Source organism: Panicum virgatum, chromosome 9N (assembly GCF_016808335.1).
Source record: "Panicum virgatum strain AP13 chromosome 9N, P.virgatum_v5, whole genome shotgun sequence".
NCBI lineage: Eukaryota > Viridiplantae > Streptophyta > Magnoliopsida > Poales > Poaceae > Panicum > Panicum virgatum.
The window spans coordinates 57,081,678-57,109,230 of record NC_053153.1 but is presented as its reverse complement, the minus strand read 5'-3'; the positions used below and the strand labels follow the sequence as shown (position 1 = coordinate 57,109,230).

General features: G+C 44.9%; 4 protein-coding genes across 5 annotated transcripts; all 4 read right to left on the bottom strand.

Moving 5' to 3' along the window:
• Positions 1–2,548: 2,548 nt before the first annotated feature.
• LOC120689741 lies at positions 2,549–7,696 on the bottom strand. Of its 2 annotated transcripts, none has more exons than XM_039972136.1 (10): positions 7,446–7,653; positions 7,154–7,361; positions 6,882–7,042; positions 6,637–6,782; positions 5,538–5,600; positions 5,354–5,446; positions 4,639–4,800; positions 4,435–4,541; positions 3,338–3,486; positions 2,549–3,248 (listed from the first exon to the last, which is right to left on the bottom strand). In XM_039972136.1, the coding sequence occupies exons 1-10, from the start codon at positions 7,549–7,551 to the stop codon at positions 2,974–2,976; spliced, it is 1,470 nt and encodes a 489-aa protein (XP_039828070.1). In that variant the 5' UTR covers positions 7,552–7,653; the 3' UTR covers positions 2,549–2,973. The 2 variants fall into 2 exon arrangements, with proteins under 2 accessions (XP_039828070.1, XP_039828071.1); XM_039972137.1 differs by having other exon boundaries at positions 2,585–3,257; positions 3,368–3,486; positions 7,446–7,696.
• A 5,197-nt stretch (positions 7,697–12,893) lies between these two features.
• On the bottom strand, positions 12,894–13,721 carry LOC120689742 (cysteine proteinase inhibitor 8-like). Its single transcript, XM_039972138.1, has one exon. The coding sequence runs from the start codon at positions 13,710–13,712 to the stop codon at positions 13,236–13,238; it is 477 nt and encodes a 158-aa protein (XP_039828072.1). The 5' UTR covers positions 13,713–13,721; the 3' UTR covers positions 12,894–13,235.
• A 6,750-nt stretch (positions 13,722–20,471) lies between these two features.
• LOC120689157 (cysteine proteinase inhibitor 8-like) lies at positions 20,472–21,552 on the bottom strand. Its single transcript, XM_039971481.1, has 3 exons — positions 21,406–21,552; positions 21,354–21,358; positions 20,472–20,691 (listed from the first exon to the last, which is right to left on the bottom strand). The coding sequence occupies exons 1-3, from the start codon at positions 21,550–21,552 to the stop codon at positions 20,472–20,474; spliced, it is 372 nt and encodes a 123-aa protein (XP_039827415.1).
• A 420-nt stretch (positions 21,553–21,972) lies between these two features.
• LOC120687350 (cysteine proteinase inhibitor 8-like) lies at positions 21,973–22,576 on the bottom strand. Its single transcript, XM_039969320.1, has one exon. The coding sequence runs from the start codon at positions 22,540–22,542 to the stop codon at positions 22,150–22,152; it is 393 nt and encodes a 130-aa protein (XP_039825254.1). The 5' UTR covers positions 22,543–22,576; the 3' UTR covers positions 21,973–22,149.
• Positions 22,577–27,553: the final 4,977 nt, after the last annotated feature.

Below are 27,553 nucleotides of genomic sequence, written 5' to 3'. Positions count from 1 at the left end.
ACCACTGGTGGATGATGCGGCCATGTGGGGACCAGTGCGTCCCTTGGTGACGTGGATGTGGGTAGTCCGTCAAGATGGGGACGCAGCGGTCGCATCTCGGACAAGATGGTTCGATAGCGGGTTGAGAAGAGGTTGCTCCCGACAACAGTGTGGCACAGTGGCGTAGGGTAGAAAACTACCGGAATTTGTCGGATAATATTGTTGCCGTTTTTATTTTTACATTTTAATACGAAAATGGAATGGTTGAACATGAAAACGAATACGGACTTATAAGATACCAAAAACAAACTAATTCGAACAGATATGTATAAAATGAATAGTCTACGAAAAATTAAAAATTGAAAACATCGTACCCAATCATCAAACATACCTGAAATGAGTACATGAAAACACAGACTAACACAAGTAATGATAAATTATGATAATAATTCACAATCTTAGAAACAAGTTCACAGCCACAATAGTGTACAGTACATAGTCGCAACTCATAAACCTACGCTTAGAGATAGAAGATTTAACAAATTCACAGCCACATCCAAACACATACCAGTGCAAAAAGAAGACAGTCTCACAGACACATAGTAGAGGGTGCTCCAATTCTATTGGGTTGGGCTGGCGAGGGGTTTAGAACGGAGGTGGCTGAGCTTCTTTATATTGCCTACAAAAAATATTAACCTCCGAACCCGTGTCCAATCTGTACATAGTGGTCTGTTACTCATGAGAAAGGTCGGATCCCAACTATCTTTTGGACATCAAACAAGTGAGGAGGGGGTTTTTTTACGAACCGGAAGTCGAACTACCAACCTGGTGGTTTTCTGTTCAATACTCCCACCAACTTTGTTCCGGAGGGTTAAAGAGAAGCGCAGAGTTTTTCTTGGTTGGAGGAAGTTGAGATAAGGGATGAAGAAGGGAGTATAATTTGTGGTTTATGCCTTAGTGGCAATGTTATCATGAGAAAATGGTGGTGCCAGGGCAAAGCATGATATCGTGTTTATGGATGGAAGCCCAGCGCAACGAACTAGTATTAGGTGGAGTTTAGTTAGAGCAGATTGGGAAGAAGTAGAGCTCTTCTAGTTAGGAGGAAGTTGAGACCATGGAAGGGATGTGAAAAAAGAGGTAAAAAGATGGTGGTTGCTGAAGATAACTTACAGCATTGGTACATTCAAAAAAAAGAATTGATACATTCAAATCGACGATATTTCAGATAAGCAAATCACTAATAGAGAGGTGAGCATTTTTTTCTTTACCATTCTCCATCCAGGCTCACAACAAAGTCGAAATCAACACCAAGCTAGCGAAGGAAGAAGGCCCACTCTCCTCTGCTCTGGAGTCTGGATGCCCATGTTCCGTGAGATGCCTGGCCCCCGATGCTGGTTCTGCGGTCGACCGTGAGCAGCCTTCCTCATGGTCAACAACCGCACGTGGGTGGACCCCCCACAGACCCCAATAATTCACCGCCGTATTCCTCCCGTGACACAGATTCTTCCTCCTCCATTCCTCCCGTTCTCTTGCCTCCTTTTCTCCTCCTATGTTTCTTCCTCCCGGTCCCCTTCCATTTCCTCTCTTCTGAGCGCCGCCACCTCCCCGCCGTCGCAGCCGCGCGCCGCCACCTCTCCCTTCCTCCTTTGAAGCCGCGCTCCCTCCCCTATTGAGCGCCGCCGCCGCCTCCATGAGCGCCGCCGCCGCCGCCGGATCCGCGCTCCCCGCCGCCGCGCGCCGCCAGATCCGCGCGCTCCTCCGCACGCCGCCGCCGCGGGCTCCCCCGGCACCGCCGCCGCCGGATCCGCCTCCCTGGGCCGCGCGCTGCCCCGCCGGTGAGGAGGACGATGGGACACGGTTTTTTTTTCATTTTTAACCTAAGATTTTTTATTTTTTATGTAATTTTTTTCTTGATTTTTTAAATTTATTTCATACAATTTTTTCTTGAAAAAATTTCTGCTCTTCAATTTTTTTCTTTGATTTTTTCCTTAATTTTTTTTTCTCTCCAATTTTTCTTTGAAAATTTTGCTGCTGCTCCAAAAAAAATTTGAATTTTTTTCTAAATTTTTTTCGCCAGAAAACTTACTATAAATGGAAAAAAAGTACTGTCGAAAAATCGGCCGTACGGAGAGGCTCCGTACGGTCGACCACAAATTAGTGTGACCCGCCTGGGCCTTACCTCCCCGAAAATCGGTAAGCAAAATTATTAAAGTAATACTCCCTCCATTTTAAATTATAAATTATTTAGCCAAATCTAGGTACATAGTTTATGTAGGTGTCAAAACAACCTATAATTTGAAATTCCAAGAGTAACTACAAACTAAGGGTTCGAGTCCTATTCAATGGTAGGCGAAAATGCATATGATGATTTCATCAATTTCGAAAATTTCCCGGCCAAATCTCTCTCTCGAAAATTTGCCAGCCCAATTTCTCAAAGATGCTCATAGATATAAAGTTGCATGCGTATATTCATAGCGATAAATGTATACATGTATGTGAATGTCTACATCTATACTATGTTTCTTAAAAAATATTAAAAATATTAAAGTAGTAACTGATCACCAATTCATTGATCATCCGTTCTCATCCATAAATAGGCAACCTCTGATATCCTGAACAGATTATTAAATTTACAGACATCAGTGGAAGTAGTTTTCTTCCCATGATCTAATTGCAAATCCAAAATCCAACTGCTTATAAGACTAAAAACGATTTTGTGCAAGCATAGAAATACCTGATTTTTTTTCATACTACCCTTGTATCCGTACTGATGGTCGACTACAGATGTAATACAACTCAAGGCAACTCAAGGTTCATTCACCGTAGCACTAAATGTTACATGATACACTAGCCGTTTGGAGCTAAGTGGTGACTAAACTACACAATATTCTACAAATTTGCTGCCACTTCAAAACGTGGCAGCACTCAACTGCTATCCTATCCTTGATACATATGGAATCACTCCTATAACTGCAAGCACACTACATGCATTACTCAAAACAATCCAAAGAAACCATGCCGCTGCTGGCGACTGCTGCTGCTGCTGCTGTAGCTGCCTCCCGGGGGAGTCACAGATATCCTGTCTGCATTAGCCAACGCCCACTTGTTGAAATCCGGTGAGGACACAAGTTGTTTCATGGCTTTCCTTGTCTCCTCTCTGGTGAATGCTTTGTATTCCTCTTCCGATAATTTCCTCCTATCTGGGGTAGTATGATATGTCGAATAGTAGTTGTCCATTGCAACACCATGTGACTGTGTCTTTGCTGAGCCTGGAAAAGCAGGGCAACAAGTTGTTTACCAATATAAAAGAATACTAAGCTGGGGCATCATGAAGGTACAACTAAAAGAAGTGACAAACCAGCAAGAGGTGAGTTTTTTCTCGGCCTACGTCGCAGGTGACCTTGGAGCTTGCCAAATCCATCTTGGTGGGCCCCATTCATGCTAGAATAGTCTTCACTTAAATCTCCATAATGGGAGGAATGTGTCACAGTTGCACTAGGAAGTCCCCTGCAGAGGGGTAATCATTGAATTTAGCTATCGCTTTCTAAAGCAAAATAGTTTTGTTCACATAATAACATGAAAAAAATGTCATTAGCATATAAACCAAAGGAATCACTGTGCCAGTACCTAGCACTGCAGGATTTTGGTTGCTACAAATAAGTTTAATGATTCATTTTCTATTTTTCATGTTTCACAGTTATTTATCATATTTGTATAGAATCTGTTGACTGGAACATGAATTCAAGAACAAATGTAGTGTTATGACAGAATGGTAAAATAACATGTTTTTTCAAGTTTTCAAGACAGTTTCTGAAAATTGTAGTCCCTTTGACAGTCTGGTCAAAAGAATGTGATGGTCCCGCAGTGTCATTCACTGGGAGTGGCAAAATCACGAGTGGTCAATGTTTGCAGTCCTAATATTGCAATTTTTTCAAGAATGTGTGGTTCTATGAAGTCTGTTAAATGGAGGGAGTGCTGCTATCCGATTAAAAGCACATAGATCAACTAGGTTACACATCCTTAATCCTAGTGACCAGGGAAGAAAAAAAGTGTCTGGGTCCTATACTATGTACACTCTCCATTTGAAAAACATGCTACGGTTTTGCAGAAATTTCAATCAGGCGTTGTAATATTTCAATTCCAAAGTAAATGGAAATCATTCCATCATTCAAAACATGGCCTAAATAGTAAAAAAGGTATGGGCAGTTGAGGCCTCTTCTCAAAATCGTATAAACATCAACCAAAAAAGTTAACCTTTTCACACCCAAAATACCAGACAGAATAGTTCTAATAGCAAAATAGATCCTACATGTCTAGATCTCAACACTTTAGATGAGCAGTTGTATCCAAACTGATGGGTCATGTACATCTAACATTACGTCAAAAAACACGTGTAAAAAAAAGATTGGAACCTATCGAGCTGATACTTGGCATATCAAGCAGAGTTTACCATACTGTGATAGATAGCGTAAAATTCTTGACTTCCCCTCAACTCTTGCAATTGCTTTGATGACTACACAAAAGACCAAAGCTGCAAATGCAAAGAGATAGTCCAGAGAACTCTACAGAGACAGAGGAAGCAAGAATTAGCATGATAATAAACAGATAAGGAAACAAGTACAATGCTCAGACCACAGTACGCTGTCACAGAGGGATTACCTGAAGGATCATAACAGCTGAAACAATCAAGATAGCCCACTCAACAAAAAAAGCCACACCCACGTCAACAGATCCATCTTCTGTTAGGACAAGTTTACGGACACCCCAGTAACCAAACCAGGCTCCAGCTAAGATGACCAATACAAGAAGGAATATTCCTAGCTGCAATTATGTATCTTACATTAGTTATCATAAGAAAAATGACAGAAACAAAATTAACAGAATAATGTTAATGAATGATAAAATACTAACAATAGCCTTATGTGACAATTTAATGTCATGATACGGAGCTCTGTAAACAATTTGATGTTCTCACATCGATTTGCTATCATATAAAAGGTAGAGTAGGCTATTCCCAACAGAACACAAGAAAACAAGCACAGTAAGCACACGCCACAAGGACGTTAAAGTATTACTAAGTCTTACTCCGTAAATGTTTATAAAACAGAACACAGGAAATGTAAGTGGGAAGCCGTGCAGCAATTCAAGAGATTGTACCACTGTTAAAATGTAAGTCATCCTCATTCGTACAGCAATTCAAGAGATTGTACCACTGTTAAAATGTAAGTCATCCTCATTCATACAGCAATTCAAGAGTTTGTACCACTGTTAAAATGTAAGTAATCCTCATTCCCTTATACATATGTAAATGCAGGTGAAAACAATAGAAACCAAAAGGACCTTTGATGGTAACCCAAATGACGAATTTACATACAGGATTATGCATGTCTTCAGTAATTCCAATTTCCACAAGAACTGAGCGCAACAGACCCGACAAATAGTGCAGAAAATAAGTCGTCATGCCAACCTGTTGTTGAGAGATCATCACGAATCAGTGATCAAGATACATGAGGTCGAAATCAAATAGAAAACTTATCAATAGTCTAACAGATACTTACAACTGTGGAGTAGGTAAAAATAGCAAGAGAACTCTTTCTACCAGTGGGTAAAAGCTTCATTCCCTGAAAGAAGATAGATTGGGAAAAAAAAAGGTTAGCTAACCAGGTAAGACTGGATACAGGTAAACAGAACTCTCTTTATTTGAACAGGCCACAAGTTAGATTTATATAAAAAGGCATCATGACTAGCACAAAGCAGCTTGATGTAAGTGATTACATTCAGGAAAGATCAGACTTTGTCTCAAGCACACACAGTCACCCACCCACGCCAGAAAAAAAAAGAACTAAAAAAACTAATCAAATAAACAATCAGCAGCACCTTCTAAGCATGGCAATTAGCAATATGATCCTAATTAAAGCATTGATACTGCAAATTACAACAAGTCGAACAGCTTGATCTCAAATAATCTATTTAATCATAGTGACAAGAAATGAAAATTCACGCTCAAGATGTTCGGAAAGGACTATAACAACTCGATATAAACAGATATGTCTGACACAAAATAGTATTGCAAGAAAGAAATGAAACATTATTTTCGTTTCCACAGTGAAAAAAACTCCTCTAAGTCTAAGGACATTATTTTCCTTTGAGGACATTACTTTCACAGTTTCATTTCATTCCTTTTCCCCAATATTATCCACTGTAAAACTTAGGTTCACTAATATCTGTAGTAGAGCAGGTCCATCATAAAATAATCACATCTACAAGCATCTGGATACTCCTTACAGAACATAGCTCTATAAACATGGTTATGTGTCTGTAGTAGCAGACAACAATGTCCATTGGCTACCTTATTTTGTTATCTGAAGCAAATTGAACAGAGAAGTCACAAAGCCCAATTTCACTGTGAGGAAACCCTATGTTAACAAAATGTTGCAATTTATGTAATGGGAGTGATAAGATTTTTCCTTGGCAATTCCACATACAAATATGAGACTTCAGATATTCCAGATTCCAACTAGCAGTTGCGAATTAGACAGTAAGCTTGTTCCATTGAACTATTACAAGAATGACACCACCCACCAGTACCAGTAGCAATCATCAGCTCAATTTATCATTCACCATATGTAGAACAGAGTGAAGAGGATTATACATTACCTGGAAGAGTATAATCAGTATCACAAGGAAAATGCCGATCGTCATCGCTCCACCGTAGTAGAACACCACAGACTCACTCAATGCGTGTGCCACCATCATCAGCACCAACCCCAGCACCAAGAACACCACCCTATGGATCAAGAACTCTGCATACACAACAACAGAAGATACACACTCCGCAATCAAGAACTAGGGGAAGACAAAGTGCACCAAGCACAAACTAAAGGAAGCGGAAGAGAGCATACCTTCCTCAGTGGACACCACAACAGACCTTGAAGGGTCAGCCGGCATTCTGAAATCCAAAATCCGTTGGTCATAGGGAGAGATGGCTTGCACCCAGAGCCCGCTCTTGGGCATCTTCTGCCACTGAGATGCCGCGCACTTGCACGGCCCCACTGTGGCATTCCTACAAACACAAAGCGCGCAACCCAACGAAAGTAAGCCAAGAAACATAAATTACTAGAGCTATATAACAAAAATGCTTGGATGCTTGGGGTTTAGTTCCCATTCCACTTACCGGTGGAAGCAGAGCTCGAGGCCGTGGGGGCGGGTGGCGTTGGCTCGAAGGCGAAGCGCGTGGAAGAAGCGCGACGGGTCGCGGAGCCGGGAGGGGCGGCCGCGGAGGAGGACGCGCGTGCAGTAGGGCCCGCCGGCTGCGCCGCCATCGCCAACGGAGATGGATCGCGCGGTAGGGAGGCGGACGAAGGCCGGCGGGTGCGAGGTGACTGCGAGATGGCGGGAAGAGGAGGGGGTTAGGGTTAGGGCTCTGGGTGTTCCGACGGCGGGGAGGGAGGCAGAAGCGTGCTTACCTGTGAGCTCGACGGGGGTGGAGACGGAGAGGGCGGCGGCGGAGGTGACGAGGAGGACGAGGACGGCGGGGAGGACGAGGAGCGGGTTCCGGCGGGGCGGAGGCATGGCAGCGGCGGCCGCGGATTTGGGGATTTCGGACGGGGAGGCGGGAGATGGAGGAAGGGAGGGAAAGAATGGGGTGGGATTGTAGCTTTGAAATGACGCCGTGTCCGTGGCTCCGTGGCCGGTGGCCGTCTGTCCTGCTGTTCCAGACGGAGGAGCTGGCAGGGGCGCGGGGGAAGGCGGCAGCTCACCTTGGTCACTAAGGAATACTCCTATATATGAATTTGCATATATTTTTCTTGCTATATTTTCCACGAGGAAGAAGGGGACATCCTTCGCAGTTTGCTGAAAGCCTGAAAAAGGTAAGATAATCCGAAAATGTTTCTTTCTTGCATAAATCCATATCTCCGCGTGTGATGATGGAGAAAAGGACTCATTGAATCAAGCATGCATCTTCGACTCTTGCCCAAATGCATAGACGCAACTCCAACATCTCTTTTTTCCCACTGCCAGTCTCCCACGACTCAAAAGCATGAGTTAAAACACGTCATGTCAACTTCAGAATTCCTTCGATCTTCAACCGATTCAAGCAATCATATTTCCCCACATGCCGAGTGCTAAACAATTGGGCTAGGCCCACTCCTTTGTTGAATCTTCAGGCCGTGTTTGGTTGCGCGTTGTAAAAATTTTGAAAAGACATCTTTTTACATTTGAAGTACTAAATATAGACTAATCACAAAAATAATTACATAACTCGTCTGTAAATCGCGAGACGAATCTAATGAGTCTAATTAATCCGTCATTAGAAGTTGTTTACTGTAGCATTACTGTAGCAATTTAGCATCTAATTAGATCCTAATTAGTTTTATTAGATTCGTCTCGCCATTTACAGACAACAGTCGCAATGCGTTTTTTATTTCATCTAGATTTAAGTCTCCATGCAGGTGCCGGAAAAAAAATTTGGAATTTGGATTTTTGCATCCAAACACGGCCTCAGTTCGACGAGTTGTGTCTGGCTGCCAACTGGGCCTTTTAAGTCCGGCCTGTAGTTATGAATTGTTGCATTTTTTATCCCACTTTTGTGCTGTTGTTTTCTTCTGGCAAAGTAGCCGATTTCATCCCTCGACTTCCTGCCAAGACTCAAATTCATTATTTTATAACTATCAAATGAGACAATTTAGTCCTCAAACTTTTCATTTAGATCCAATTTCATTTCTGGTGACATGGCATGCCAACTCAAAATGTACATCTCTGGTGAAGTGACATGCCAACTCAAAATGTATGTAAGGTTTTTTACATATTATCAAATCCAACATTGAAATCAACTCTAATGGTATACTAACCCATAATTCACTAACATAGCAAAAATAAGATACTAATGACCTTGTGTCTCTAAATAAAAAGCTTTAAACTTTTGATTATTTGTACATTCTCATTGACTATTGAAATATAATTTTTGCAAGGCATCAATTATTGTGAGGAAGAATCAGAGATCAAAAGAGTCCATTTATGTTTGTTGACCGACTTACATCACTCATTGTTGATTAGGCATGGCAACATGGCATGCCACATAGACAACATCACCAAAATAGAAAGTTTAAGAATTAGATTGGACGATTTCATAGTTGAGAGATGGATTTGAGCATGAAATAAAAATTGAGGTATCAAATCGGCTATTTTACCGATTCTTTTCTTCTTCTCTTCCGGTGAAAGATACACTGCTATTAACTCCGCTTTTGTACCCGTACGTCTCGATTCGCTTATAAATCCAAAAGATTTTTCTTTCATGCACGACTTATAAATTGTGCACACATTCTGCTGAATGGGCATCTTCAGTCAAACGTATGCCTGCTGAAACACGAGACCCAAACACATGCTAGCCAAAAGAAGGAATTGCATACAATGGAGTGCCCCTCCTAGTCCAGGTCACCAGGTGGTCAGCTCTGCTCACTTCGTCGACGGCTAGCCATATGCTGTGAGCTGGCTGTCGCTGACGAGGCCATCCACGGTGACGAACCTGATGCACCGCCGATGCAGCCCATGGAATGGATCGGAAGTTGTTGCGGACCGGAGCTCATCGATGCCCCAGCGCTGACGCCTATGCATGTTTGTGCTGGCCTGCTGCTGCTGGGGTTTAATTTGTTTCTCCTTCCTCGATTGTTCGCTCCAGTCAGATTTGCCAGCGCGCGGTGGAAGTGGAACCCTAACCTTGGCCCGTGTGCATGTCTGTGGGTGATTTTGAACCCAATCCCTTCTGCTTCGATTGACCATCCACTACCGGTTCAAAATAATTATCACCGCTCACCGCCGGTTTAGGTAGTGTTGGATTTAAGTCGATGGTGATGAGAGGTTCCATCACCGCTGGTTTATAAAAACCGACAGTGATGAGAGGGTTATCACCATCAGTTCACAAATCGTTGGTGATGAGGGCGCCAACCGTTGATGATGAGTGCTCATTACCAAGGTTTATTTTCTGAACTGACGGTGATGGGAAATCAATACCGCCAATTCAAGATAGGAACTGATGGTGATGAGCACTCAAACCAACGAACTGATAGTGATGATCTTTTTTCCATAAAAAATATATTCATATTAATATTGCACCATTTGTACATTATATATAATATATAATTATAGCAACAGAATTCAACCATATGATCTCATACATCAAGGTTAAAAGAAAGAGTCCATACATCAAGATTAAAACAAAGAGTCCATACACCAAATATATTGCAATGTTTGATGAGAACATTTAGCCTCATCTATAGTGAAGTCTCCCCTAAAAGGTCTATGAATTTTGCTTTTCTTACTGTACCGAGCGAAGACTATATATATATATATGCAAAATTATGAATGAGAAATTGCATGAATAAGATACATGATATTCAAATATCATATAAAATCACTTGCTTTACTTACTTGTTAAGAGCATCAATGACGGGTTGGATTAGTGACAATGACCTCTTTCGTGAATCACGAACAATGATTCGGCTATCGCTGAGATGGATATCGAGTAGGGCATGATGGTAGCTAAATATAAGGCGCAACAAAGCAAATTAATAATAACCATGGTGAGCATAATTTTAATATGGAAGTAAAAATCGTACTTACAAACAGTTGTATGAAAGAAGTATGCATTTTGTATCTTACATGGCAAGAAGAGCATTGTACAAGTATGCACTTTTTATTCCGTGATGAGAAATGATCCTAAAATGGAGAAAAAAAGCTCTCCATGATTAATTCATCATGAAAAATGCAAGATTAATCCAAAGAAAATGGGTAGAAAGCCAATGGATTGATGGCTACTAACCTTAAAACAAGTTGATGGAGCCAATACATTAAGAATTGCGGGGTTTCATGAGAATTTCGGTAAAATCAAGAGGCAACAATGGAGGAGAGAGATGTGGCCGTCGGGTTGGAGAAGAAAGGTGGTGGGAGGAAGAAGGAATTGGAGTTTTGTACTGTACATGCTCATCACTAACGGTTCGTATTACAAACGGCAGTGATGAGAGGCATCACCGCCGGTTCCAACGGCCACTACGGCCATCTAGCCGGTTCCAATGACCACTACGGCCATCTACTCTTGAACCTACGGTGATGAGGCATCACCTCTGGTTCGTTTTGAACCGGCGGTGATAATCCGTTTGGAATTACCAGTTCTGTAGTAGTTCCGTTTGTAATTACCAATTCTGTAGTAGTGATCTATTATGCCGTGGGGAAACTTTTCAAAAAAAAATTGTTGCGGGGACTTCTCAAAGGAGATACTAGGACAACCATCACGGTCGAAACCGATCGAGACTGGTCCATCGTGCCTCCTCGTCCAAAACGGGCTGCTAGCGTGGCTCAGTCGATTCTGCGCCATGCTGACTCGAACTGTGGGCTGACCTGACGGGTAGCGGAAGAGTCGGCCGCCAAGATGATCTCGACGCAACTAGCGCAGAAAGCAAAAGAGATATGAAACAATTTGGTTGACGTCCGTGCCCCCCTTGACGGACTTTCTTTATGACCTACAGAAAAAGACGTTCACACACACAGCATCCAGGTTCCAAATCTCTCCAGCTGTTTGACACTAGAGTGAACCTAACACGCGCACACGACTATACACGAGCATATCCTATCACGGAGGCTTCACGTACCGAGCTATTCTAGAGATATCAAAGATGCGCACCCATACAGTGGCACGCGAAATCCCTACTGGCGGGGAGTTTAGTTCCCAAAAGTTTTTGGGTGAAAAGTTTTAGACAATGTTTGACCACTAATTAGAAGTATTAAATATAGATTAATTATAAAACTAATTATATGGATGGACAGAAAATCACGAGACAAATCTATTAAGGCTAATTAATCTGTCATTAGAGGTTGGTTACTGTAGCACGTCATTGTCCAATCATGATCCAATTAGGCTTAAAAGATTCGTCTCGCAATTTCACCCGGGGATTGTGGAATGAGTTTTGTCAGTTATACATATTTAATACTCCTAATTAATAGTCAAACGTTGTCAGTTACTGTAGCACTCAAAATTTTTTGGAAACTAAACGGACTCTGACCCATCTCCTAGCTATACCCACGAACAGAATAATAATAGTAGAGAACTCCATTGACACCCAAGAGTTCAAAACTTATCATAAAATAAATATACATATATGAATAGGATAATCTAATTTAAGTTATCTTTTTCTACTTTTTATTCCTCCACGTGCAATGATTGCATCTTTATGGGGATATATATATAATTTCTCGCAAGTATTGATATCCACACTCAAACTCTATAAATGTATTATTTATTTTGGGATGGAGGGAATACAACTCTCAATAGAAAGTGTCGTCGCATAATTACTAAGACTACAGATAACTCTTAATGGTATTGATGTTTCTCCTACATTCAATAAAACTCTCATTTAGAAAATATAATGCTTATCATCTATATTCAGGCTAACTAACATGATAGAGGCTGATGCATCGCATCTGTCCACACTACACTACAAAAGACCACGAGCAGCCAGTGGCCGGACTCGATCCGTGGGCTACTGCGGCCCACCGCACGGACTCGCTCCGTGACCTCAACCCAAGCGCCCGAAGACAAAATGAAAAAAAAAAAAGACGTCCACGTACATTCTCCTAGACTACGAAAGCACGCAAGATGTGGGTCAAGTCCCTCCAGCTGTTGCACACGATGACACACACAAGTCCGCGGCATGCAAACACGAGCATATGCATGTCCCGTCAAGGAGGCTTCATGCGCCCTCCTATACGGCTATACCGTTCCCAGAAACATCAGTGAAGAGCAGAAGATGAATTTTTTTAATAAAAAAGATCAGAAGATGATTTTTTTTTAAAAAGAATAGATCAGAAGATGAGCACGCAAACCATCGTTCGTGAAGCCCCCTCTCCAGCCCCAGACGAACAACATCAATACGAAACTCCGTTAACACAAGAGCCAACACAGGCACACAAACTCTTGATTACGTCATTATAGTACAAGTCCAGCAGTATAGTTCTACTTCTAGCACATAGCCTCGATCGATTACGCGCATGTTCATCCACATAGCTGGGTCACAGATTAACCCCACAACAGCAACTAGTAGTAAAACGCAGTACTCATTCACTGGCAGCATATACTAGCAGCAGTAATGTTCGCTAGATGTAATTACTAATTAACATGGAGGAGAGAAGAGATGGCGCCGACGCCGTCGTCGTCGGCCGCCGATCCGGGGTCACCGGGGTGGGTCATGGCATGGACGGACGATTCAGTTGGCGCGGGGCGCCTTGCTGAAGGAGGTGAGCTCGCGGGTGCTGGTCCAGACCTGCTCGTACACGACGGCGACGTAGGGCGCGCTCCGCCCCGCGGCGTCCGCGGCGTCGACGTAGAGGCGGTAGTTCATCCCGGACACCACCTGCTGCTCCCCGCGCACCACGCGGCGGAACTGCAGCCCCTCGCCGGCCAGCCGCGTCCGCTTCGCCTGCCCCAGTGCCCACCCGCCCAGCTCCTGGATGTGCGGGTCGCTCACGTCCGGGATCGCGCTCCACCCGCCCGGCATCCCCACGCGGGCGGGGGCGGCGACGGCGGGGGCGGCGACGGCGACGGCGAGGGCGGCAAAGAGGAGGAGGGGTCTCGACATGGCCGGATGGGTGGGAGCTTGGGATTGGGTCGAGAAGGTAGAGGGGGGATTGTCTTGCGACGGGTGGTGGGGAGATCTGGGAGACGTGACTGCTTTGCTTGGCATTTAAACCGAGTCTCTTCTTCTCCTATCCTTTTCGGTAAGAAAAAAATGATTTTTTTCTTCTGAAACCGTGTGACGAGGCGACGGGGAAGGAGGGATTCCCGTGACGCCTGTCGTACTCGCGCCGCATGTTCTCGCGTCGCACGCGGAAATCAGGGTGCGCGGCGCTTGCCACCGTCCACGATCCACCGATGATGGTTGCTTGACTCCCTCACCACAAAAAGCCACAAATGTAAAACACACGCATGATCAAGCACGTAGATCGATTCAGTGACAAAATGAAACAGTATTCCAGCGTAAGACCGAGGGTACTTCTACAAACTTTTAAGCTGAACGATGCTGTTTAGCTTTACCAAAGGCTACTCTCGTAGGATAAAAGTTGATACGCCGATCAACAAAATAAAAGGAGTGAGTATATGTATGTGTATGTATATGTCTGTGTGTACTATATTTTGTAAAAACAAAAACAGTACGGTAATACACAAAATTCAAATGATATAAATGTAAGGAGAAAATAAATATCTTGCCGACATAAAAGTGGGCCTATTGTCAAAAACCGACCGAAATAACCAGAATCAAAATTGAAATAGCCGGAACTGAAGAAATCGGTTCCTATTTAGTTCCACGAAGCATGGAACCGAAATAACCGAAAATTTTTGGTTCCTACTCTAAGTTAACCAAATTAACTGAAGAACTAAATTACATAAACCTTGCATTTTGTAAAAGTATATTTAGTTTATATGTGTGTGTCATATTTCAATTGCTATGTATTTCTTTTACTATATCGTCATTGTTCCCTTCTCAATTATTATTCTCTAAAATAGAGGAATATTATCTACATTTGCTATAGAACATTATGTTATTCTTGTTATCATAGCTTGTGCTAAAAAAATTCAGTTAGTTCGGTTAGAACCGAAATAATCGAGAACCCTAATTCTCATGTTCCAAAAATTTCTTGGAACCGATCGGTTTCTTTTTTTAGGAACCAAAATTCTTCAAAAAAATCGAGAAACCGAACTGAACCAAAGAACCGAATGGCCACCCCTAGTGTCCGGATGTTTGGAGATTGATACCACCTGCCTACACCTTGACTTCATATCTTGATCGTGTTTTTCTTTTGTGATCATCATCTATTTCTCAGTTGTCTTGCCTACTTCTGCTTGATAACATCACCTACTCTTTGTGTCTTGCCTACTTCTGCTTGATAACATCACCTACTCTTTGTACTACGACATCTAGTGTCACACATATAATTGAGCTCTCAGAGCGTGTAATTCCCACACGCCCACGTCACTCCTCCCGTGTTTCATATGCAAAAATTCTTTGTGCCATTCTCACCATCCCACTTCACGACGTGTTGCTTTTCCATAACCTTCCACCCCCATCACACACAATACAAGATAATTGAGTTGGAGGCACTATATATGGGTTGGGAACACAAGCGCCATGATTAATAGAGGATGAGTAGAGGGGAAGGCTGGTGCCTAGTGAGCTAGTGGTAGGAGCAGATACAGAAAATAAATTTAATTGAGAAGAGAAGAGAGTGGAGATTCAAGTTCCCCGGTAAAAGAATAAGGGTAGCTCTTTCTCTCCTTATTATCCAAATATAGTCATCACACATATAACAAGGGTTACACATATTGGTCATATGTGAAAGTAACTATCTTTGTTCGCCTAAACGAGTGTTTAGTCTGTTTAAACAGTGCTCAAACAGTAACAGAGATCGCTCGTATCGTTTAGGCCCTAAATGGTGAATTAAACTGTTGGGCCGTTTAAACCCATTTAAACAATTAAAATATGTCTAAACCATCTAAACATAGTCGAGTTAAACATGATTACATGAGCTAAATGATCATTTAATTCATAATTTAGTTAATAGGAGGATTACAACTACCACAATCAATAATGAATCAATTAGCATCATAAGTATATGAAATGTTGTGGAATTTAGATTTCTTCCAAAAAGATTATTTAGCAAAATGGTTACTTTTTACATGTGCAAACATTTAGACTTTCTAGCATATTTGACATTTACATACATAAATATGTATATTTTAATGTTATTGTGCTAAACTGTTTAGGTCATTTAACTCTGTTTAAACACCATTTAAATGGCCTAAATGCTAAACAAAATGTGATTGTTTACCGTTTAGCGTTTAGGATAACATTGGTAACTATAAGAACCATACGCATTGAGCTTAATTCGGAGGTTACTGAGGTTGTTGTATGATGAGATATTTATGGCAAGGAGTTGAGAGACCATGCCATGCATTGGTAAACATGGGCCCCTAGCAAGAGTATATAAAATGGAGATGAATGATGGTAAGAATTTATTTCTCGTTGAAGAATTCTAGCTCAACATCAAATTTTACATGCATGTAGATGCTTGCTTTATCTATCATTGGAATTTTTGTGTGCATTTAGGGGTGCTGTGGTGCGTTGTCGCACAGTAGCACCAAAGGGATGGTAGCATTGGACCTTCTATGCATCTTTGAGAGCTAATAACTGCAATCTTATGGCAATGGCATGTATTGCTGATTCCCTCAAAAAATGGCATGTATTGCTATGGCAAAATTACCTTCATGGTTATTATATTTACCATCATGTTTGGATGGATGATGTATCATGTACCATAAAGCCACGAACACAACCAATGCTATTTTGGTAGTCAAAGCTTTGATTTGTGCTATGGTGGTAATTGTTCTATACCAATATATTTGATTAGTATAATATATTATGAGTTTGTTTGTTTGCCCTCTAGATTATATAATCTACTTCCTTTGCATGGAATACAGCTACTTTTAGTTTTTTTTTCTAGGTGAGACCTTTTAAACTTTAACTATAGGCGATAAAAAAATTATAAAGATTAACAACATAAAAATAATATTAGTTTATTTATAATGAAATCAATTATCATAGCTGTACTTTTTTTCCTATTTAAGAGCATTGTTCGCATACACGACAATTTAGACTGTGTAAACGCCATGTACATGCTACACAATGTTTTATCGTGTCCGTTTAATCAATTGTTTATCCCGTTTAATCACCATTTAGTCCATTTAAAAGCTCCTTTATCCAGAATAAATAGTTAAATGGTAGGTGACCGTTCAGTCCATTTAAATATTTAGGATAACACTGTTTAAGAATAATTATTTTTGAAGATACTATTGGTCAAAGATATATTTGATTTTGACTAATTCTAAAAGTTGTTATATTTTGATGGAGGTACGTAGTAGATTACGGTCCAAGGCAACAAGGTAAAAGGTCACTCTAGATCACCAAAATAATTCGAAATGAGTTGCATTTTTTGAAGTGGGAAAAAAGATGTACTGGTCTAGTTTATTTTAGATTACTAGGCAATTGTGCCCATACATTACTATGGATAAAATTGGTATAAATATCGGATACGTATTAGTGCTCGTGCATTAATTTGTAGTGATCTACGTGATCGAGTCGTGGACGGAGGGGGTTAGTCCGACTCGCATATCGGATCAACTAAGGCCTACCTGTTAATAATACGAGACTGACTAAACCAAAAATTTAGGTGGAAATCTTACTCTCTTTAGAAATATATATAGATTTAGATGGTCCAGGACCATTTATCCTATTGTACTACAATAATAAGCCCATGTTTGGTTCCAGATAAGTTACCTACTTATAAATTAAAAAGTGAAATAAGTGACTTATTTTGCCAAATACTACCAACTTATAAGTCACCCCAATTTATGAGCCATAAGTTGGTACACCCGTTTTTTTGCATGGGGCCACGCCCAACCCTATCGGCACCCGACCACCCGCGACGCCCCTCTCGTGCTCGCCGCCATTGCCTCCCTCTAGATCTCACCGTTGCCACCCCTCGACACCGCGCCGCCGCCACCTATCTGCCAAAGCCGCCCCTCGCCACCATTTCCCATTTCCCTGTCAGCACCTCCTTTTTAGATCTCGGCGCCGCTGCCGCCTCTCTCCACCATGGCCGGGTAGGGCAGCGGTCGAGCGCATGGGCTCAGCGGGGTGGCGGTGAGCTCGGAGGTGGAGTCCGCTACGGGAGAGGGAGGCCGGAGGAGGTGGCTCACCGGCGAGCTTAGGTGGCGGTGGTGATGGAGCTCAGGGGAGGGGGACGCCGGCCGTCTCGGCATGCCTTCGCAATTTGTCAATGGGGATCGACTCCGGCGGCAAGTGGCGGCTTCTGCTCTGGGGGCGTGGGTACCGCCTGCTGCGGGGTCGGGGCGGAGTCGGTGTCCGGGCGGTGAGGAGGAGGGGCGAGGGCGCCATGGAGGGGAGAGGGGCGATGAGAAGGAGGGGTGGGGCGGGGACGTCATGACTTATAAGTCATCTACAACCAAACTGGGAGAACTTATAAGTTATTGATTTTTAGTCACCTGACTTAACCAAACAGGGCCTAAGCTAGATTATACAATCTAGCGAAGAAAACAAACATAGCCTGATACTTCCTACTACTGTTTTTTAAAAAATAGTGGTAATTACCTCTACTGATAATTGTATATTTTGAAACTAGAGGCACACTGAAGAGTTGAAGAGGCGCTGGACTATATATTTTGCAGCACAAACTAGGATACAGCATGTAAAGATCGGTGTAGCAACGATGCCAAGGTGGCTTATTGAAGTTTCGAGTCTCGACCCGCGACGAGCCGAAATCGACGAGTATGGCGTGGCGGGATCAGCAAGGTTTCGGCCGGCCTCCGGCTGTCCTGCATCTTGCCATCTTCTCATATCTATCTTTCTTTCCATATATCGTCTCTAGCCGGCGATTCGGCTGGGATTGGATTTTGTCGCGGATTCAGGGCTGAGCGCGCTGACCACTGGTCAAGTTACCTGCCTGCTGCCTCCGATATCTGCCTTGATTTATTTTCTTTGCACTTCCAAGTTGGATCGAAATTATGGCGTTTACGCCATCAAAAAAAAATTATGGCGTTTACTATAAGTCGAATTTTTTTATTACGTTGGATTTGGATCGGAGCAGGGATGCGACTTAGACATATTTTGGGTTATTGAGTCAATCCAAAAATTAACAAAATGAATTAGAATGACATTTTGCGTAAATTATTTGAGAGAGAAAATAAACTAGAGTGATATATCATCATAATTAATTAGTTAATCTAAAAATACCATTGAATACCCACTTGCATTGTTACTGCATGTGATTCAGTAATATACTAATTCTAATTCGGTTAAGCAACTTTCGTCCAGTTTGATCGGTAATTTGACTACTGGGTGTAGTAGAATAATCGCCACACCTAAATTGTAGAATAACGTTGTTGATATTAATATAAAATTATAGCATTTGATTTATGACAGAGCTTAAGTGAACGAAGACACGTGTTGATGTCGAAGAGACCAAGGCATCATTATTTCATTATTTTGTTGTGTGTGATCGATCGGAAAGAGAGAACCAACCCAACCGGCTAGGTTTGTCGTAGTGTTGGCCGATTTGATTTTTTTATAGGGAAAAGTCTGTTTTTCAACTCTGAACTATCACGCTAGTCCGATTTTGGCCCTTGAACTACGAAACCGGACATCCTACACCTCCAACTAACGAAACCGTCTGAAAAACAACCCTGGCTCAGCCAAAGGCGGTTTTGCTACAGTAAAATTTTCGAATTTCTGGAATTTCACACCTCTCTCAATTAAATAATAAAGAAAGCATAGTTAATATTGTCTAAAAATCATGATATTTTTTTGTGAGGTAGATCAAAAAACAAGGAATCTATTTTGGCTAGATGTGATACAATAGACATAAAGAAATTTGAATTATAAAATTTTAAAAATAGGTAGAATTCAAAATTCCTTGAATTTTTAGGTCAGCTAAACCTATGATAAAAATGCATTAAAAATATGATAATTCATAATTTTTTATTTAGTTTAGTTAGGTACTTTTTATTAGCCCAAGTTCTATAGAAAATTCATAAATTAAAATTTGAGGAATCAAATTTGATTCAAATTTGAGCATTGCGGAGGAATTCAAAAACTTTCATAAAAACTTGGGCCAATAAAAAATACCTTATTAAACTAAATTAAAAATTATGAATTATCATATTTTTATTTCATTTTTATCAAAGGTTTAGCTAACCCAAAAATTCAAGAAATTTTGAATTTACTCATTTTTAAAATTTTATAATTCAAAGTTCATTATGTTTAATGTATCACATCTATCCAAAATAAATTCCTTGTCTTTTTATCTACCTCCCAAAAAAATATCATGATTTTTAGACAATATTAACTATGCTTTCTTTCTTATTTAATTGAGAGAGGTGTGAAATTCCAGAAATTCGAAAATGTTACTGTAGCAAAACCGCCCTCAAAACAGCTTGCTACAGTGCTCGAGGGTGTGATTCGGACGGTTTTGCCAGTTCGAGGGCCTAGGTTACCCGGTTTCGTAGTAGGAGGTTGAAAAACGGACTTCTTGACTAGTTCGAGGTTGTAAAATAGACTTATCCCTTTTTTATATAATCAACAGCTCCCCAACTGATCTGTTTATTATTTAAAAAAACAAAGAAAGAGATTACCGCCACACCGCGTATTTTGATCTTACCTGGAGTGCGTTTCAGCGTTTGCAATGCCACAGCAGAAACTAATAACTGTTAACTCGAGCAACGAGGCCACGACACGAGCATATATCTGCAACAGTACATCCCGGTAATCGGATCATAGCTTAGTCACTCTACCCAGCGTCACTCCAGTCCAGGCACCGGTCCGGAGCCCCGGACACCCTGCTGGTCGCTCACGTACTCACGTTCCTGGTCATCATTTCGCCGGCGCGCGCGCAAAGGACGTGAGCTCGCGGGTGTTGGTCCGCTCCTGCTCGTACACGAGCGCCCCGTAGTCGGCCACGTCCCCGCTGGCGTCGGCCGCGTCGAGGAAGAGCTTGTAGTTCATCCCGTCCACGATCTGCTCCTGGGCGCTCGTCACCTTGCCGAACCGCAGGCCGTCGTTCGCCCGCCTGGCGTGGTCCGCCACCGCCCAGCTTCCGTCACTACTGCAGAAAATGTTTATAGGGGCGGGTAGATTGACATCTTCAAGGGCGGGCGCGCGACCCGTCCCTGTCTGAAGCAGTTAGAAATCAAGTTTTACAGGAGTGGGTCTTGTACCCGCCCTGAAAATTAATTTCCAGAGGCGGGCCATGGCACCAACCGCCCTGTAAACTATTTTTCAGGAGCGGCCTGAAAATGATTTTTCCAGAGGCGGCTGACGCCATCACCCGCCGCCGGAAAACCTTTTACAAGGGCGGCTCAAAGCATGAGCCGCTTTTGAAATTCATTTCCCGCCAAACCATAATTTGAAATTCCATTCAAATTTTCTATTTCCTCCCAATTTATTATAATACGTTTCCCTCTGTATTTAATTATTTTATTTTTTATTTCCCGTCCATTTTCACCTGTTAAGCAATTGCACCATTCGATCCAGGTTCTCAAAATTCTATTTCCCTTTTATTTAAATTTGTGTTTCCCGCCAATTCTATTGCACCCCTGGAAATAAGATCTTTAGGGGCGGGTGATGGCACCACCCGCCCCTGAAAATGATTCAGGGGCGGGTGGTGCCGTCACCCGCCCCTGGAGATGCATTTCCAGGGGCGGACGAAATGCTACAGTACCCAGCTCCTGTTGTAGGAGCGGGGTAAATTTGCACCCGCCCTTGGAAAAAAACAGGGCGTCCCTGGAAATCATTTCTGTAGTAGTGCGAGCTCCTGGATGTGCGGGTCGCTCACGTCCCTCACGGGGCTCCACCCGCAACGGGGTGCGCGCGTCGAAGCTGCCGGTGCCGGTGCCGGCGCGGCGGCGGCGGCGAGCAGGATCGCAGCTAGGAGGAGGAGAGCTCTGGCGGACATGGTTATTCAATTTGGGAGCTTTTCTGCTTGTGTCTCGGGTCGAACGATGGCTGGAATTTGACGAGCGGGGTCGAAATCTCAAATCTTCTTCAAGCCCCTGGTTTTGGGCGGCGGCAGCCCTTATCTCGATTCTCAAAGACTCCAACAATATCTTCGAGGGCATGATAGATGATATCTAAATAGATATTTAGGGATAGAGAACAATGATGATATATCAATTTTATATAAGATTTTTTTAACCGCTGATGATGAAAGAGAGTAAAATAATTTTCCATGTGAATCGTCTCATGATCTTCACGCCGATTTTTTTTAGTTTCAAGTTTCAACGTTACTCTGCTAAATTCTTCTGACGTCGGACGCTTGCGTGAGCAGCAGACGCCTGATCAAAACTCGAAAAACCGATCAAGCCATAACAGAGACTCTTTTATATTGAACCTTGTAAATCCCAAGATGTGCAATGCAGCACTTCATTTGTTATACACCGCGGGTGATCGCAGCTCTTGATTAAGATTACCACTAATCGATCTCAAAATCCATGTAACCAGGAACGAGCCCAGGGGGCCCACACCACCACCACACGACGGGTACGTCCCCGGATCAATTCGCCGCCGCGAACGCCAGCAGCTTCCGCGTCTTGGTCCACTCCTGCTCGTACACCGCCGCCCCGTACGTCGCGCTCTTGCCGGCGCCGTTGGTCGCCTCGATCAGCAGCATGTAGTTCATCCCGGACACGACCTGCTCGTCGCCGCTCACCACCCTGCCGAAGCGGAGCCCGTCGTTGGCCTGCCTGACGTGCTCCGACACCGCCCAGCCGCCCAGCTCCTGGATGTGGGGGTCGTTCACGTCCTTGATCGGCCTCCACTCGCCGACGGTTATATACGGCGCCGGCGCCGGCGCCTCGCGCGCCGCTGCAGCGGGGGCGACGGAGCACAGCGCGATTACTGCGGCGGCGGCTGCGGCGATGAGCAGGGAGGAGCTGATGGCCCTCATGGTCAAGGAATACCTCGTTTCTTGGAGAGGTTTGGGTGTTGGTTTTCAGCAATGACTTGTGTTGGTGTTGGCAGGGTAGGACGTAGGAGGGGGCTAAGTGGTCCTTAAGTAGGCACAGGATGTCAGCAGGGTGAACACTCAAGAATATGTTTCCAAGCACAATTCTGGCAGTCTTTAAATCCTGCTAAATACATCCTTTTTGTAGATATACTATTTAATAGCTGCTTATTATAACTCTTTTACCATCATTTTGTTATATGTGCTACATACGGTATATATTTATTAATAAGTACTCAGGCCCCGTTCGCTGTGCTGGTACTGGAGCCTGCTGCTGGAGTGGTGTGAGAGAAAAACACTGCTGGCTGGCTGGTGGCTGAAGGCTGCTGCTGGAGTGGTGTGAGAGGAAAAGACTGTTGGCTGGTGTTGGAGCAGAACAGCAGAACAGAGTCAATTCACTGGCGAAAGAAAGACAGTAGTACTCAATTGATTCGATGATTGTTTGATGCTAAAACAGTATGGTAGCATTATAAGTGACTAGTTATGGCTAGCGCTGGTTTTTTTTATACTACTACAATAGTTTATTTTCCAACGAACAATTTTAGCAGTTGTTTATCAATTTCAGTTACTATTACTATTTATGACAATCATAAAACTAGACACACCATTCAAGGGTGCATCCAGATTCCAGAAGAGATAACTCGCTGTATTAACATTAGTATTGTTCTAGACAAGTAAACCTAACCACTCAATTTGAGGGGATATAAAATTACTTATGCCACTAAGGAATTTACAATACCTTGTTTGCAAGACCCACTTTTGTCATTGACCGGTGACAAACTCTATTGTGCAAATTTGCAATGGTAAGAGGAGAATTAGAGATCTGGAGCTTTAAACTTTGGTTATCAGAACTAGGATTCAGATCCTTTCAACTTGAGGCACTAAGTTGGTTCGAGTTCTTCCATGGAGATTCATTAGGGATTTATCAGATGATACAAATTTTTAGAGTAGGAACTTCAAATTGAGACAAAAAAAAAATAGCCCAGCGGTACGGTCCAGTCTTATTGGGCGGACCATCCACGGGTTCGGATGTCAAAACCTCACTGCAGATGATTCGGACGTCCAAACGTCTTTACACTGTAGAAGGTAGTTAAGTTAGGACATCCGAACCCGTGGACTGTCCGCCAGCTGTGGCCGGACCGTCTGCGGTGCTATCTTTTGAATTAAGTAAATTTCTGGAATAAAATTGACAATCAAATAATTTTCAACTTTATTTCAGAAATCCATTTAATTTTTAAAAAATAGCAAAAACACATCAAAAAAGTAAAGTTTCTATCATAAGCCTATTGTGATCTATAGAACTAGAAAAATATTAAAAAGTATATTTCGCTGCGCATAGTGATTATGAGTGTGGAAACCACAAAGTAAATCTTGAGTTGTATGAGAGACTGGAGTGATCAAGTCATATATTATGGTTTTTGTCGGTGTCCTGACCCGGCGGTCCGGACCCAACTAGTGATGATGCTGCGTATTTCCTCGTCCCAGATGTTGACGCAAGAGGCAACACAGTAACGCACGGGTTTATCCTGATTCCGGCCGCGGGGCCGTACGTCCAGCAAGGGGGTGTGCGAGGGCACTATATTATCTTGCACCGGAGGTGTCTGTAGTAGGAGGTACAGGCGAGGCAAGAGAGGGAGGGAAGCTCCCAATTCTCTGCTAGAGAAGGAGTTGATTGAGGCGTGTGCCAATATCGGAGGCTCAGTGGTGCTGAGTGTTGCGTACTATCGAATGGATCCGACCGCGACCCCCTTAAAGGAAGCCCGCCTCCTCCTTTTATAGACACAAGGAGGGACAGTGTACATGCGCAGGGGATCATGGAAGTCGTCGTCTTTTCCCCGAATCACAGAGGTGCAATGGTCGAGCACTGTGGGAAGTACACTGTGGGGCCTGGCGTCGGTCGTGGCAGTAGTCCTGGGCATCGTCCTCGGCCTTGCGGAGATCGCGCCGGCGTCCTGACAGCCCCAGCAGGCGGCGTGGTCATCGCTGTAGGGTGTACCGTCTTCCAGATGTGGCGTGGCGGCATTCCGTGGGCCCTGCAGGCCAGGGTCTTGCATATATATGTGTGCCAGCGGTAGTGGGGCACGTGGCGGTCCCGGGCCCCCCCATGGGTGGAGTGCTAGCGCGTGCGCTAAGGGGGTCCGGGAGTCACATGGAGGTCCCGGACCCCTCGAGGGGGGAGGTCCGGGCCTCCGGCTGCTAGTGTTGAGCATCCCTCCTTGGGGGACATGTGGCGACGCCGGATCCCTTCCCGAGCAGGGGACGGGTCCGGGGCCGTTGGTGTGGTGAGGTGGAGTCCGGACAGCAGGAGTTGGCAGAATAGTAACGGGAGCTGTGCCGAGCACGTCTCGTACCACGTCGCAGATTCCCACAGTGTTGCCACAGCGTCCGGGATGGCGGAGCAGTGACCGGAGTTGGCGGACGGGACTCCAGTCACAGCCACTGTGGGGAATGGCGGCTTGATGCCATCTGTCCTGGGCGCCGTGGAGGAGATATTGGCATTTAGTGCCTCCGTACGACGGGCGGGTGAGCGGAAGGGCTGTTTGTCCTTTTCGTCGAGGGGTGGTCTCGAGCGAGACGGAGATGATTCGCCCCGCTCAAGGGTAAGTTCGCTACCCTCGAGCGAGGCGGAGAACCTCCCCGAGGGTAGGCTCGATACCCTCGAGCGAGGCGGAGACGCGGGGCGCAGTCGAGGGTCTCGATGGGAGCCCTCGAGCGAGACGGAGATCACCCCGCGGGTCCGAGGGGGTGCGGATGGGCCGCGTGCTGGGCTTCTTTGAGTCATTTCCTTTCTTCCAGATTGGAAGGAGGCCGTAGGCCTTCGTGGGCTCAGTTGCCTAATATGTGTTTGCGTTTTTAGGGTGATTTTAGTACCCCGATTAGGGTGCCCCTAATCGTGGTCCCCGACAGTAGCCCCCGAGGCTTTGGTCGAGTCAGGGGATTCGGCCAAAGGGTATTTCTGCGATTTTACCCCTTGACGTGATCGATCGGTGCTGCGCTCCCGCCAGGCGCACCCGGGTGCTGGCCCGGCGGATGTGACAACTCGTCGGTCGGGGCAGTGCGCCTGCGGAGAGAGCATTCTGAGGCGTGTGCCCCTTTTTGTTTTGTTCTGGGGATGAGACGCTTCAGCATACTGAGCAGTCCAGGGCCACGATGGCACTTGCCGCTCTGCAGCCGGTGCTTTTGTCGCGCTGTCCCGCGCTCAGGGTCTCGGCCCCGCTTTCCCTGGTCGCCTTGCGACGCGCCGTTCGAGGGCAGTCGGTCAGCGCCGATGCTGCGCCGCTCAGCGTCCAAGGGCTCAGCTTTGCTTTGTCCCATCATGTCTCAGCACGGTAACCAAGGGTATCTTTCGCTCGTGGGGAGCCGTGCCGTCACGGGCGGTCCAAGCCTTCGCCCTTTGACAGGCTTGAAGCTTGGCGCCCGACGCAGCTATAAATAGGGGTCATGGGACTCCCTTTCCTCTCCAACTTCCCTGCTCTTACTTCTAGCATCGCCTCAGTCTCGTAATGTTTTCCTTTGCCTTTCACGACCGGCCCCCAGATGGGGTGGCCTGGCTTTTTTAGGCTTTGATGCTAGAAGAATGCTTGCGAGCGGCGGGGGAAAGCTAGAAAGGGCGTGCGCACCATCCCTTAGCTTCATTGGGATTAGCAGAATAGCATTGGGCCCGTGGGGTCCTGCTTCTGCGATGTCCCTTAGTCTGTAGGGGGGTTGAGACGCCTGACCATGGCGTTGGTGCCAGGTTTGGTGGCCATTCTTCGCATCGTCCCTCTTGGCGACAATGTCGCTCTCGGGGAGATGGTGTGGAGGGTGCTGTCCGCCAGCTTGACCCCCCGCAGGGTCTTCGGTGGAGGAGAGGCTAGAAGAAAGCTTGCGAGGAGGACATCCCGCTGGACCCGTGCGGTCTGGGGGCTGCTCCTCGCAATCCCGAGCAGCCTGGCCGTCGCGCCGGCCAAGGACTCGGTGCTCTTCATCGGCGTTCACTCCTCCCCAAGACAGGGAAAATTGCCACGCAGGTGGCAATGTGTTTGTACTTTTCGACGGCTTTAAGCTGGTAACCCTTTGTAATCTTTGTTCGTAAAGATCAATGAAGTCTCCTTCTCCTTCGAGGAGAGGACAACCAAAAGTGTATGGGTGGGTACCACCCCTGCAGGGGATTTTGGTCCTCGAATGTGTGAAGTTTCTTCCATGGGGGCGCGTCTGTGCACCCGCGGGTGTAGCCCCCGAGGCCTTGGAGGAGTGTTTGCACTCGTCCAAGGGCTATAAACGTCATCCTGCTTGGTTGCTTCACTGAGATGGCCGTCCAGCGTCTTTTTCAGCCGGCATCGGCACTCCTTTCAGCCGGCCTTGGCATTTTTCGTGCTGGCACAACGACCCAGTGTCCGGCTGAATCATCTGGCAGGCGCGCGTCAAGAGTGGGGGTTTTGGTTAAACACATGGAACTTCATAATCGACGGTCGTCGATCCATTCGAGGGTGCGGCCTGAGCTGCGGTGTGCGAGGAGCCCCCGAGCCCCAGCCTGCATAATGGCGTTCGGGGAACTCTCGACTTTTATTACGGCCCTCGTCGCTCTTCTGCATGGAGGAGGGGTGAAGCACACCATGCTACCCATGCCCGGGCCACGAGCTATGACTGCTTCAGTGAGCTGTTATTGGGTAGTTCAAGTGGACGTCCGTGCCCCGTTCGATAAGGGTCGGCTCGTGGTCCGTGGACACGTCACATAATGCGCTCGCAAAGATTCGTTAGGTGGGGCTCGGACCCATTCGATAGGGTCCGAGGGCTTGATGCTCTCCCTTGATTTGATCCCCCTGCTAGGCACCCACGACTGGCCTTGTACACTGCGTAGGACGTCTCGAACTTCGCATTCGAGGGTAGCTTGTACGGCACATCCATGCAGTCCCTGACTCTGGCGATCTGGGGCACCTGTCGAACCCTCGACGGGCTAGGCTTCGAACCCCTG